Raw genomic sequence first — 12,878 nt, forward strand, 5'->3', positions numbered from 1 at the left:
ATGGCACGAAATTCCCATTTGGAATGCTGGGTTCTTCCCCTCCTGTCCTGCCCTGGTGGGTTTGCAGCTGCCGTGTGTCCCTGCTGTGTCCCTGCCGTCTGCTCAGAGCTGGGGCTGGGGGAGGGATTAGGATCATGGGGGTGTGACTGTCACTGCCCTGGGGATCTCTGACTGTCACTGCCCTGGGGATCTCTGACTGTCACTGTCCTGAGGATCATGGATCTGTCACTGCCCTGGGGATCTGTGACTGTCACTGTCCTGGGGATCATGGATCTGTCACTGTCCTGAGGATCATGGATCTGTACCTGTCCTGGGGATCATGGATCTGTACCTGTCCTGGGGATCATGGATCTGTACCTGTCCTGGGGATCTGGGGCTGTCACTGTCACTGGCCTGAGCCCAGTCCTGGCAGCTCACACAGGGCCGACCCCACCGAGGGACAGCCCAGTGCCAGGCTCTGCTGCCCCCTCGGAATTGAACATTTTTGGCCGTCGGTGACCCCGTGACCCGCCCCCCTCCAGCAGCCCCTCCCCAGCAGGGCGGTTCCAGCCGGGGGCAGCGGATAACGAGCGTAATTAGCGGGTAAATCCTCGTTCCGGGGATTATCAAATATAGACTCTAATCGTCCCCGGAGCTGCAGCCCTGGGGTGCCAGATGGGCCCCACTGCCCCGCCGTGCTCCCTCCCTGCTCTCCATGGGTTCGGGGCTGCTGGGGGCGGCTGGGGCCGGGGCAGAGGGGCCCCTGAGGTCATGATGGCCTTTGGGCTGTGCTGTTCCCAGGGCTTGGAGCAGGGGGGCAGCTCCAGGGGCACGGCGGGGGCTGCAGGACACTGGGGGTCCTGTCCCTTGGCTGTGACACCGTGTTGGGATGTCCTTGTTCTTGGAGCAGTGTCTCCAGGCAGGAGCTGGTGGCCCAGGCTGTCCCTGGGAGGTGCTGGCCTCTGTCCTGGGCCGGTCTGGTTGGGAAGGACCCCAAAGGGATCCCAAAGGGACCCCAGAGGGACCCCAGAGTCTGTTTAAAGAGCAGGAAGAGGGTGTTTCCTGGCTAGTTTTTGGGATGAAATGGGTTGTGAGTGCTTCATGCCTGTGTGACCTGAGATGTGAGTGACAGGCTGATCCCTTCTCCCGCTGCAGGGCTGGGTGACACTGGGTCACAGATGCCACCTCTCAGGGATGTGGAGGTGGCAGGGCCGTGGTGGGTCCTGGGTCACCCTGTGTGTGCCAGAGCAGGGCTGGGAATGGGGAGACTCCCAGGAATGCAGGGAAAGGCTGGTCCATGGCTCCTGCCTCGCTCAGGGCGTGTCAGGGTGGGCTCCCAGGCTCTGACACACTCTGGAATCACGGAATATTTAGGTTGGAAAAGCCCCCTGAGCCCACCAAGTCCAACCATTCCCCACTGACCATGTCCCCAAGTGCCACATCCACACGTGGCACGTGCCCAGTGCTGTCACCCTGGGGGTGGCTCCAGTCCTGTCCCCTCAGGTCACTGTCCCCTGCAGCCAGTTTGATCCCTGGGCTTTCCCCTCTGTGGGTCAGGTTTGTCCTGCCCCGGTGACATCCCTGTTCCTGTCACCCTCCCACCGGCATTCCGTGTGCCAGGGCTGGATTCCCAGCAGTGTGTGCTGGATCTCCCTCTCTGCTGGGCACCTGATCCCGCTCTGATCCCGCTCTGGTCCCACTCTGGTCCCGCTCTGGTCCCGTCCCGGGGTGACCAGCCGGTGGCCAGGTCGGTGGCCAGGTCATTATCCCGGTGTTATCCAGGTCTCCAGGCGGGAGCAGATGGCCCGTTCCAGCCCGGAGCAGGTCCCAGCTGGTCTGTTTAATGCAGATGGGCCACCCCAAGCCCTGTTAATCCTTTAAGGGAAGGACTAATCCGATCAGCTCCCAAAGCCGCCCCATCCCAGCTGCCCGAACCCTCCGATGGCAGGGCCTGGATGAACCCGGGAGCTGCTGTTCCTTGGGCCGGGTGACATCCCCATGGCAGCCCTCTGTGTCCCCAGGGGAGCTGGGGGTGAGATCCGAGGGGATTATTTTGGTGTTAATTGAGGGAAGGGCCCGTGACCCTTTGGAGTGGGGAGCTGAGCAGCACCTGGCACCACGAGCTGGGGGCTCCATGGAAAAGAGCTGGAGTTAACCCTGTCAGCTCCTCTCCAACCCCCCCAAGAGCCAGGAATCCTCTCAGCTGCAATGATGCCAAAAGCTGCTTCTCCCTTCTCGTGGATTTAGGATCAATAACCTCCCTTACGTGTCCCTGAGGGGTTTCAGGGGCAGCCCAAAGCATCCTACAGTGTTCTCCCGATGGTAAATTGCATTTCCTCACTGCTGCAGCATGTACTGGATCCTGGATGTGGGAAGGGCTTATATAGTCTGGATTTAGGGAGTGGAGCTGTGTGTGAGGAGAGGAGCTGGTTCATTAGAGCAGCTCTAATATCCTTAATTATCTTAAGGTTAAATCCGGGTGAGCCTGCACGTGGCTCCCCCAGGGATGGACACGGCCCTTGGATCACTCAGGCTTACGGCCACGGAGCCAGGGTGCTTTTGTCTGGAAAAGCCCAGTAAGTGGTTCCTTTTCCCTGTGGTTTGGGAACACCTTCCACTAGACCAGGTTGCTCCAAGCCCCATCCAACCTGGCCTTGGACACTTCCAGGGATCCAGGGGCAGCCACAGCTTCTCTGCCCAACCTGTGCCAGGGCCTGCCCACCCTCCCAGCCAGGAATTCCCTCCCAATATCCCATCTATCCCTGCCCTCTGGCAGTGGGAAGCCATTCCCTGTGTGCTGTCCCTCCCTGCCTTGTCCCCAGTCCCTCTCCAGCTCTCCTGGAGCCCCCTCAGGCCCTGCCAGGGGCTCTCAGCTCTCCCTGGAGCCTTCTCTTGTCCAGGGGAACCCCCCAGCTCTCCCAGCCTGGCTCCAGAGCAGAGGGGCTCCAGAATCCTGGAATGGTTTGGGTTGGAAGGGATTGTAAATCCCACTGATTCCAACTCCCTGCCGTGGCCAGGAACACCTTCCACTTAGCAGGTTGCTCCACGCCCTGTCCAGCCTGGCCTTGGACTCTTCCAGGCATCTGTGCCAGCTCCCAGAGCTGCTTGATTCCCTGATCCAGAGGTTATTCAGGAATCAGACCCCACCACAGATCAGTTGGGCACCGGGTGTCCCCATGTCATGGCAAACTGTGGGGCTGCCTCCAGGGAATGCCAGCCTGCTGGAGACAGGGGCCTTTAAAGGCTTTTTCCAGGATGTGGGAAGGATTGTGCCGAGGGTCTGGGATTGCAGGAGGTGAAATTCCCTCTGTGCGTGGAGGGTCAGGTGTGCAGGTGCTGCTGGAGGGGGACGGTGGTGCTGCAGGTGCCAGGCAGGAATTTGGGGTGTGGGCCTGGCAGAGCAGTGAGGCTTGGGGACATGGCAGTGAGGCTTGGGGACACGGCGGCTGGCTGATGTGCCGGGTGCCCAGCGCTCTCCACGGTGGCTCCTTGGGGCAGGGGATCTTTAGGGCTGGGATCCTCAGGGCTGGGATCTTTAGGGCTGGGATCTTTAGGGCTGGGATCCTCAGGGCTGGGATCTTTAGGGCAGGGATCCTCAGGGCTGGGATCTTTAGGGCTGGGATCTTTAGGGCTGGGATCCTCAGGGCTGGGATCTTTAGGGCTGGGATCTTTAGGGCTGGGATCCTCAGGGCTGGGATCTTTAGGGCTGGGATCCTCAGGGCTGGGATCTTTAGGGCTGGGATCTTTAGGGCAGGGATCCTCAGGGCTGGGATCTTTAGGGCTGGGATCTTTAGGGCTGGGATCTTTAGGGCTGGGATCCTCAGGGCTGGGATCTTTAGGGCAGGGATCCTCAGGGCTGGGATCTTTAGGGCTGGGATCTTTAGGGCAGGGATCCTCAGGGCAGAGATGCTCAGGGCAGGGGGTCTCCGAGGCCGTGGTGGTCTCTGCACACCCTCAGCCGTGCAGGGGTGCCCTGAGCTCCTGGGAATCCCCCCGTGTTGGCAGGAGGCGCTGGATGGGAGCGCGGCAGGATGGACGCGGCCCTGCAGCTGTCCGTGTGTCCATCTGTCCGTCCGTCAGGCTCAGTTCCGCCCGTGTGTCCATCTGTCCGTGCCCGGGGCTGTGCCCGGCGGTCCCGGCGGGGGCGGGTCGGCCCCGGAGCCGTCTGGACCCGCCGGCCGTGCCGGGGGTGCTGAGCCGCTGCAGACCCCCTTCCCGGGAGCGGCACCGCCGTGCCCATCCTCGCTCGCCATCCCGCTCATCCCATCGCCATCCGCGGCTCGAGCGGCGCCCGCCGGCGCGGCCCCTCCGCGGTGATGTCACGAGCCACCGGGGCGGTGGTTGGAGCCACCGCCGAGCGGGGACGAGCGGCCGCGGCCGGGGGGCTGCGCTGGACCCCCTGAGCCCCCGCCGAGCCCCCGCCGAGCCCTGCCGACCCCCCCGGCCCCCTCCCGAGCCCCCCGCAGGACCCGGCGGCGGCCGCGGCCATTTGCCGTGTCCGGCCGCGCTGACCCGCTGCTCCGGCTGCTCCCGCTCCGGCCGCTCCTCCGCCGCGATGAGACAGGCCCCGGCCACCCGCAAGGTACGGTCCGTGCCCGCAGCCCCCGCTCCCCCGGCCCCGCATCCTCCGGCCCCGCATCCCCCGGCCCCGCATCCCCCGGCACCGCGTCCTCCGGCATCGCATCCCCGGCATCGCATCCCCGGCATCGCATCCCCGCTCCCGACTCGCCTCCTCCCCTTTTTCCCCGTTTTCCCCGCGTTGATGCTGCCGGGCTGTAATTGGGAGCGTGACGGGCTCGGGGGGGCGGTGGGGGAGCAGCAGCAGCAGCAGCGGGTCATGGCTGGCTTTGCCTCCCGAGCTCCCGGGTCCCCTCGCCGAGTCTCCGGCCGTGCCCGCGGCGGATGCAGCGGCTCTGCGGCTCCGCCGGGGCCGTTCCCGGCCCTGTCCCTGCCTCCGGTGCCATCCCTGTCCCTGCTGCCGATGCCATCCCCACTGCCCCGGGGGTGCCGATGCCATCCCTGCTTCCAGGTGCCCACCCCGGGGAAGCTGCATGTCCACACTCCCGTTTTCCTGGCGCCGGGATCAGCCCCCGGCATTCCCGGGGGCCGGCGGTGCCCGGGTCCCTGCCAGGCTGCCGTTCCCGCAGGTGACAGCGCGGGCATGGCCTGTGTGTTTATTTTTAGCGTAACCAGGATGACACTGCTCAGCTTAAAGAGAAATCCTGGGAATTTCTGGCTGATGCCGGGGAACAGACCCGAGCTGGGCTGGCTGTGCCTGTACCTGGCAGTAAATGCTCCTGGTTTACACCTGCACGAGCTCAGACACCGACACACCTGGTCACGTGTCCCTGCTAATCCGCTTCCAAATGGAAAGTTTTAGGGATGCTGTTTCCCTCCTCCCCGGCAGAGCGGGAGCAGGGGCTGCCGGTGCTCAGCACCACACCTGGATTTCATCCTGCTTTTCCCGTTGTTCCTCCCCCTGCACACGGGATCACACCTGTGAGACTGGGCGTGGGCCGGGTGGTTGTTTGAAATGCAGAATTCCCGGGAATAGCCCAGGTAGCCACACCTTGAGGGGCTCGTCCTGCTGCAGGTTGTGTCTGGAGAGGGCTGGTCCAAAATTCCCGGGAGGTGAGTGGGATGGCATCCTGCCTGCTCGGGTGGGCAGCGTGGGCCTGCAGAGGGTCAGTTCCCAGGCATCACCTCCAGCACTGGCTGCCCTGCTCTGGAGCTGCTGCAGGAACCCTCCTGGAAATCCGGGGAATCCTTGGCAGCAGCAGCTGCGGTCTGGGAAGCTGAGCTTTTCCACATCAGGAACCCTCAAACCTCGTCCAGGAGGAGTGTTCAGTGGCTCCTCCCTGTCCTGCTGGAAGGTGACATTCACACAGACCTGCTCACCCACCCGGCGCTCGGTGTTCCCGCCTGGATCAGGATTCCCACCCTTGGAGCAGAACAAAGCCGGGAGGGACCTGCGGGACCCGCACCCCACGTTCAGCGGGCGATGCCAGCCCTGCCACAGGCAGTCTGTGCTATCCAGGAGGATTTCCAGGAGGATGTTTCCAGAGTTGCTGCTGCCAGGAGCCAAGTCCATCTTGGAGCCCCCGGCGCTCCCCAGGGATCGGAGGTTTTCTAATGGCATCACATATTGCTGCAGCAGCATTACACAGCAGAGCCCCGAGCCCTGAGCGGAACAGCGTTCCCAGAGGGGTGCTGGGAGCATCCCGGATCCAGGGGGCAGGTGTGCTTGGAGCATCTGCTCCCAGCACGACGCCGTAATCCAGAGAATCCACGTTCCACCCCGGTCACCGTCCTGCCAAGGGCTTCCCAGAGCCCAGGGGTGACTGCTGGTGCCAGCCGTGCCATGGGGACGGACAGATGGACAGGGACAGCCAGCACGGAGAGGAGGCCAGCCCTGATGGAGAGAGCAGCTGGAGCATCCCAGAGCTTCCCTCTGCCCCCTCTCCAAGGATCCCGGGGCTCTCAGAGCTTCAGCTTTTGGTGGTCTGCACGTGGAGGGGACCAAAGCCCCGGAGGAGGCCCAGAGCAGGATTACTCCCTGTCCTTCCACATGGGTTTAGGGATAGTTACCAGGAGGTTTCTCCCTGGCTTTAGGGTTCGGTGTGGTTTGAGGTGGGGTTTGAGTTGGAGTCCCCCCATCCCATGGCCCAGACAGGGCTTGGTGTCCCCCAGGACAGGACTCAGTGTCCCCAGGAAAAGGCTGGGTGTCCCCCCCTCATTGTCCCCCATCCCATGGCCCAGACAGGGCTCAGTGATCTCTGGTGACACTTCCCCGTGTCCAGGGACTCTGAGGTGGGTGTGGGACCCCCAGCCCTGCCCCACTGCGGGGGCTCCCGTGCCAACAGCACAGGGAGGGCACCGGGAGCACCGTGCCCAGCGTGTGTGGCAGGGAGCAGGGGCATCTCCAGGGGTGCAATCCCCAAGTGGTTTTCAGTTTTCCAAGGGTTTCCCAGATTTTTGTTGCTGCTCCATGTAATCAGTGCTCAGTCGGACTTCGGGAAGGTGCCAGAGTGCTCCTGAAGGGCTTCCTGAGCCAGCCCTGAGGGGTTGGAGTTTGCACTGTCGTCATTCCATTTTCCTGGCAGATTTGGCCACACAGATGCTGTGGAAGATGGGAATGTCTCCCTTGGGATTGAAATGGGTGTCCCGTGGAGTGCAGCCTTTGGGAAAAGGCTGGAAGTGAGCGGAGAAGAGATTAGCTGAAGGAATGCCAGAGGACATTTGGAAGTGAAAACACATCCAGGTTTATTCTGAAGAAAGAAAATCCAGTTCCGAGGTGTCCTGGGCCTCAGGGGGGCACGGCTGTGTTGGATATTGATCCCTGAGGGGCTCCCTGTGCCCCCTGTCCCGGCTGCATCCCGGGCTGGGATCGTGTGGCAGCACCATTATCCATCTGTTCTGTTCCTGGTTATTCCCAGCTGGGATTAGGTCATGGAATCAGAAATGAAGGACAATGTGGAAGGTTTGACACGTACTCCAAAGCTGCCTCTGGACAGATGTTCCCTCTGGCCACGCTGGGGGCTCCTGCCCATCCGCTGCCCCCCGGACCAGCCTCGCCACTCCCTCTTTGCCATCAGTTAGGGATTGTTTGTAATGGGAAAAATACTCATTCATTTAATATTTGTCTCCCCATGGCCTCCCCCCCTCTGAGCTGCTGCTGGGCACTGCTGCATGTGTGGGTGCATGGAGGGGGGGGTCCTGCTCCAAAGGCGTGGATGGTTTAATTCCAGCCATGGATGGAAAAGTTGGAAGTGTGGGAGCAGCTCTGTGATGTCCCTGGGATTTATGGTTAAAGAGTGCAGAGCCCTGGGGGCTCCAGGCCCTTTGGAAAACAGAGGGATGAGGGGAGGGAATAATCCTGTCTAAAATGAATCCCTTCAGCCTTCTGCTCCGGGGGCATCTGGGAAAGGTGTGGGGGGTCAAACCCCCTGTGCCCATGGAGCCTGGAGTGCCCTGCCAGCCTGGACCAGGCTGTGCCTCTGCAGATATAGATTCCTTGGAAATAAAGGTGGATGTGCCCCGGGGTGTCCCTGGGGTCGGGGTTCAGACAGTCCTCCCTGTCCCCAGCTCTGTCCCCACATGGGGCTGGAGGGGGAGAACAGGGCCGGGCTGGGGGGGAGCAGGGGCTGCTCTGGCTCTGGGCTCCCCTGGTCCCACGGGAGCTGTGCCAGGGGACCCCACGGGATCTGTGCCAGGGGGTCCCACGGGATCTGTGCCAGGGGGTCCCACGAGAGCTGTGCCAGGGGGTCCCACGGGATCTGTGCCAGGGGGTCCCACGGGAGCTGTGCCAGGGGGTCCCACAGGAGCTGTGCCAGGGGGTCCCACAGGAGCTGTGCCAGGGGGTCCCACAGGAGCTGTGCCAGGGGGTCCCACAGGATCTGTGCTGGGGGTCCCACGGGATCTGTGCCAGGGGACCCCACGGGATCTGTGCCAGGGGGTCCCACGGGAGCTGTGCCAGGAGGTCCACGGGATCTGTGCTGGGGGTTCCACAGGAGCTGTGCCGGGGGTCCCATGGCAGCTGTGCCTGCAGGTCCCCCCCCCGATGGCCTTGGGGGTGTGTTAACGAGCTCCCACCTGCTGCCAGCTCACTAACGATGCCGGGCTCAGCTGGTGCCGCCGGGCACTAACGATGCCGGGCACTAACGAGGCCGTGCTGTGTTTTGTCTCCTCTCCTGCTCTGCCGCCGCCGGCTGTTCTGTGCTCCGGCTGCTCTCTGCTCCTCTGTCCTGTGACTGTCTGTCCTCTCTGCTTCCGCTCCCGCTGCCCTCCAGACCAGCACCCGCCGGCCCAAGGTGAGCAGCCGGGGGGGCACCGAGCGTGGGGGGCACCGGGCACTGACAGCTCCGGGGTGCCAACCCCACTGAAACACAGCTCGTGGGGTGCCAACCCCACTGAAACACAGCTCGTGGGGTGCCAACCCCACTGAAACACAGCTCATGGGGTGCCAACCCCACTGAAACACAGCTCCGGGGTGCCAACCCCACCCAAACACAGCTCATGGGGTGCCAACCCCACTGAAACACAGCTCATGGGGTGCCAACCCCACTGAAACACAGCTTGTGGGGTGCCAACCCCACCCAAACACAGCTCATGGGGTGCCAACCCCACCCAAACACAGCTCATGGGGTACCAGTCCCACCCCAAACACAGCTTGTGGGGTGCCAACTCCACACAAACACAGCCCATTGGGTGCCAGTCCCACCCAAACACAGCTCATGGGGGTGCCAACCCCACCCCAAACACAGCTCATGGGGGTGCCAACCCCACCCCAAACACGGCCCATGGGGTGCTGACCCCACCCCAAACCTGGCCCATGGGGTGCTGACCCCACCCCAAACGTGGCCCATGGGGTGCTGACCCCACCCCAAACGTGGCCCATGGGGTGCTGACCCCACCCCAAACGTGGCCCATGGGGTGCTGACCCCACCCCAAACGTGGCCCATGGGGTGCTGACCCCACCCCAAACGTGGCCCATGGGGTGCCAGTCCTGCCATTGGTCCCCATTGTCCTTCCACCTGGTTACACAGAGCCCAGAGGGGCTCCTGGCAGTGCTGGGCTCCTGCTGGGCTCCTCTGGAGCGGGTCCAGATCCCTGGGGATCCCTTCCCTGGGAGAAATGGCCGTGGGAGAGCTCGGCTGGGGGAGCGGAGCGTGGAATCCGCGTGGCAGTGCCCAGGCTCTGCTGGGGGGTCTCTGCTGGGGGGTCTCTGCTGGGGGGTCCCTGCGGGGGTCGCTAATCCCTGACTGTCCCACCCTGTGTGGGGTGTTTTTCAGTGGGATCTTGAACCTTTCCTGTCAGAGGAGAGAGGGAAGAGCCCGAGGTGTCCTGCAGGGCTGTGTGGTTCCAGCCTGTGCTCGGGACCAGCAGGATTCACCTTGGGAAGGGGCTCGTGGCTGGAGGAGAGGAAACGTGGAGAGAAATCCTCAAAAAGCTCTGTAACAGTGGAGTTTGGGTTTGGAAATGGAGAATATTCTGTCTCCCCTGTGCTGGGGGAGGCTGCAGGAAGGGCTCCATCCTCCCTGGCTGCTCCTGGCTGATCCCATCAGCCCTGGGGCACTGGGATCCCGTCCCATTCCCTCGCTTTGAGTGGCTCTTGTTCCTGGTCTCTGTGCTGGGTGGAGCTCTGATGGGATGTCCTGTGGGACCTCCTGATCCTTTGGCCTCACACCAGCACTGGCAGGGGTTAGATGGAGTTAGGAGTTGGGATGGAGTGGGTTGGTTTGGAAGGGACCCAAAGCCCATCCAGTTCCACCCAAGGACACCTTCCACTATCCCAGGTTGCTCCAAGCCCTGTCCAACCTGGCCTTGGACACTCCCAGGGATGGGGCAGCCACAGCTTCTCTGGAAAATCCATTCCAGTGCCTCACCACCCTCACAGGGAGGAGCCTCTTCCCAGTATCCCACCTCTCCCTGCCCTCTGTGAGGGGTTTGTGGTCCCTAAAGCACCGGGAACACAAACATCCCTGGTTTGTGTCTGGGAGGAGGCACGTGGGGCCCGGTGCTGCTGAGCTGATTCCTGTTCTCCATCCCTGGGAGAGCCAGGATCACCCCAGGAGGGCAGGCTGGGCATGTCCAAGGGGCTCTGGACCCGCTGCAGTCGATTTAATGCCGATTTGCCTCTATTTTGGGAAAAATAAGGGCAGAGGGCGGGTGCTGCTCCTGCCCGGCTGTGTCCCTGCCCAGCCACGGGTGGAACGACACACCTGCTGAAACCTCGACAAATCCAATTTCCAGGAGTAAAATAAAGTCAGGAAATTTAATTTACACAGCCAGAGGTGAGTGCTCCAGAAACAGGGTCTGTGAGGAGACCAGCAGGGCCTGGGGGCACCCGGTGCTTCCCTTGGGCACCAGCTCCCCTTTTCCCATTCCTGGGTTCAGCCTTGGTGCTGGGTCCCAGTGATTAATTAACAGCCTCTTAAGCACTAATGAAGCAGCTCCAGGCCCTGGACTGTGGGAACTTACTCCTTGTTTGTTTTACCTTTGTTTCCTTAAAACTGGGTTCCTGTCTTGGTGAGCTCTGAGTTTTTGCTGTCTCACCCTCTGGAGCTGGGACTTTTAATCAAGGAATCCTGGAATGGTGTGGCTTGGGAGGGACCTTGGGGGTCATCCAGTGCCACCCCCTGCCATGGTGGCACTGGGACCAGGTTGCTCCAAGCCCTGTCCAACGTGGCCTTGGGCACATCCAGGGCAGGGGCAGCCACAGCTGGGCTGGGAGCTTCCCTTCCCCAGAGGATTATCCATGAATTGTGGCCGAGCCCGGCTCCTCTGGAGCAGTGTGGGGTCCCCCCTTCCCGGGGGTCACGAGTGGCACAGGCAGGGCTGGGTGTCCCCCCTGTCCCCTGCAAAGGGGTGTCTGGGCACCCCCTGGAGCAGCCCCGGGGAGGTGCCGGGGGCGGTGAGAGCTGCGGGATCCCTCCCTGGGGGTGCCTGACCCTCCCTGTGCTGTGTTCCCTCCCTGGGGGTACCTGACCCTCCCTGTGCTGTGTTCCCTCCCTGGGGGTGCCTGACCCTCCCTGTGCTGTGTTCCCTCCCTGGGGGTACCTGACCCTCCCTGTGCTGTGTTCCCTCCCCGGGGGTACCTGACCCTCCCTGTGCTGTGTTCCCTCCCTGGGGGTGCCTGACCCTCCCTGTGCTGTGTTCCCTCCCTGGGGGTGCCTGACCCTCCCTGTGCTGTGTTCCAGCCCACCCGCACCCCCACGGCCGGCGGGGCCGGGCCCTCGGGCTCAGCCTCGGCCTCGGGGGGGGAGATGAGCAGCAGCGAGCCCGGGACCCCCGCCCAGACCCCGCTGGTGGCCCCCGTGATCCCCACGCCCGGCCTGCCCTCCCCGGGGGCACCCCCCGTGCCCTCGCCCACCAAGGTGAGTCGTGCCAGGTGAGCCCAGGGCTCTCCCTCCTGCCTGGGGGTGCAAAGCCCACCCAGACAGCTCCAGTATTTCCCAAACTTGGGGGTTTCCAATGGTTACATCAGCAGAGTTATTCCTGCCTTGGTCTTTAAAGTCGTTCTTCATCACTTCTATCCTGGATTGATTAATTAATTAATTAGGGCTTGGGAGAGATTTGGGGCACGAGGGTAGGGAGGGAATAGTGGGAGAGGACAAGGAGCTGGTTCTGGGGTTGGGTACGGAGGGGAGGGGGCTGGAGAAGGCACCAGGGGGTGGGAAGAGGGGACATTCCCACCCATGTCCCCAGTTCCCTGAGCTCTCTGGGAACTGGTTTCTGTACCTGGGGGCAGAAATGGTTTTATTGGTGGTGCCACTGGCATCGGAGGTTCCAGGGCTGGGGAAGCACCAGAGGGGGAGTCTGGGGGGTTTCCCATGTTGTAGGGTTTTTCCAAGACCTGTTCCTTGCAGTCACTACCTTTGGGAGTTGAAGCTTTATCCACGAAGCTGCTGCCAGGGAGCAGGGTCACATCCCCTCATCCCTGCAGCCCTTCCCCTGGGTCCTGCTGTGCTGGCTCAGCCTTTCCCTGCCCGGAGCTGAGCTGCTGGAAAAGGACCTGGATCAGTTTTCCCTGGGGGCAGATCACCTGGGAGTGACCTGGATGCTGCAGTGGGATTGAGCAGGCGCTAGAGGAGAGTGCAGGGTCATCTCAGGGGGAGCCAGAGGCATCACTGCCAGGGATGGGGCAGCCACAGCTGCTCTGGAAGAATCCATTCCAGGGCCTCCCCACCCTCCCAGGGAGGAACTCCTTCCCAATATCCCATCTAGCCCTGCCCTCTGGCAGTGGGAAGCCATTCCCCCTTGTCCTGGCACTCCGGGCCCTTGTCCCTCTCTTAAACTGCCCCAGACTTGATGCCAAAAGTCAGGCCAGGTTCCACGGGGTTCCAGGAATGTCCCCAGAACCCCGTCCAAGGGATGTCCCTGCTCCTTTCCTAACTCTT

At 62.6% G+C, this 12,878-nt stretch overlaps 1 protein-coding gene across 6 annotated transcripts in view; it reads left to right on the forward strand.

The window, feature by feature from the left end:
* Positions 1-12,878, forward strand: part of DCTN1 (dynactin subunit 1) — a 44,970-nt gene that overhangs the window by 15,561 nt on the left and 16,531 nt on the right. For 2 of the 6 annotated variants that reach the window (XM_039389741.1, XM_039389742.1), the window contains exons 1-3: positions 2,914-4,561; positions 8,769-8,789; positions 11,679-11,855. In XM_039389741.1, coding sequence (XP_039245675.1) covers positions 3,995-4,561; positions 8,769-8,789; positions 11,679-11,855 — 765 coding nt within the window. In that variant the 5' untranslated portion in view covers positions 2,914-3,994. Of the gene's footprint in view, positions 1-2,913; positions 4,562-8,768; positions 8,790-11,678; positions 11,856-12,878 lie in introns of those variants that run through there. The other 4 variants (XM_039389743.1, XM_039389744.1, XM_039389746.1 and 1 more) reach the window with 2 other exon arrangements.

Source organism: Pipra filicauda, unplaced genomic scaffold, assembly GCF_003945595.2.
Source record: "Pipra filicauda isolate LSUMZ 115617 unplaced genomic scaffold, ASM394559v2 scaffold763_size104425_pilon, whole genome shotgun sequence".
Classification (NCBI taxonomy): domain Eukaryota; kingdom Metazoa; phylum Chordata; class Aves; order Passeriformes; family Pipridae; genus Pipra; species Pipra filicauda.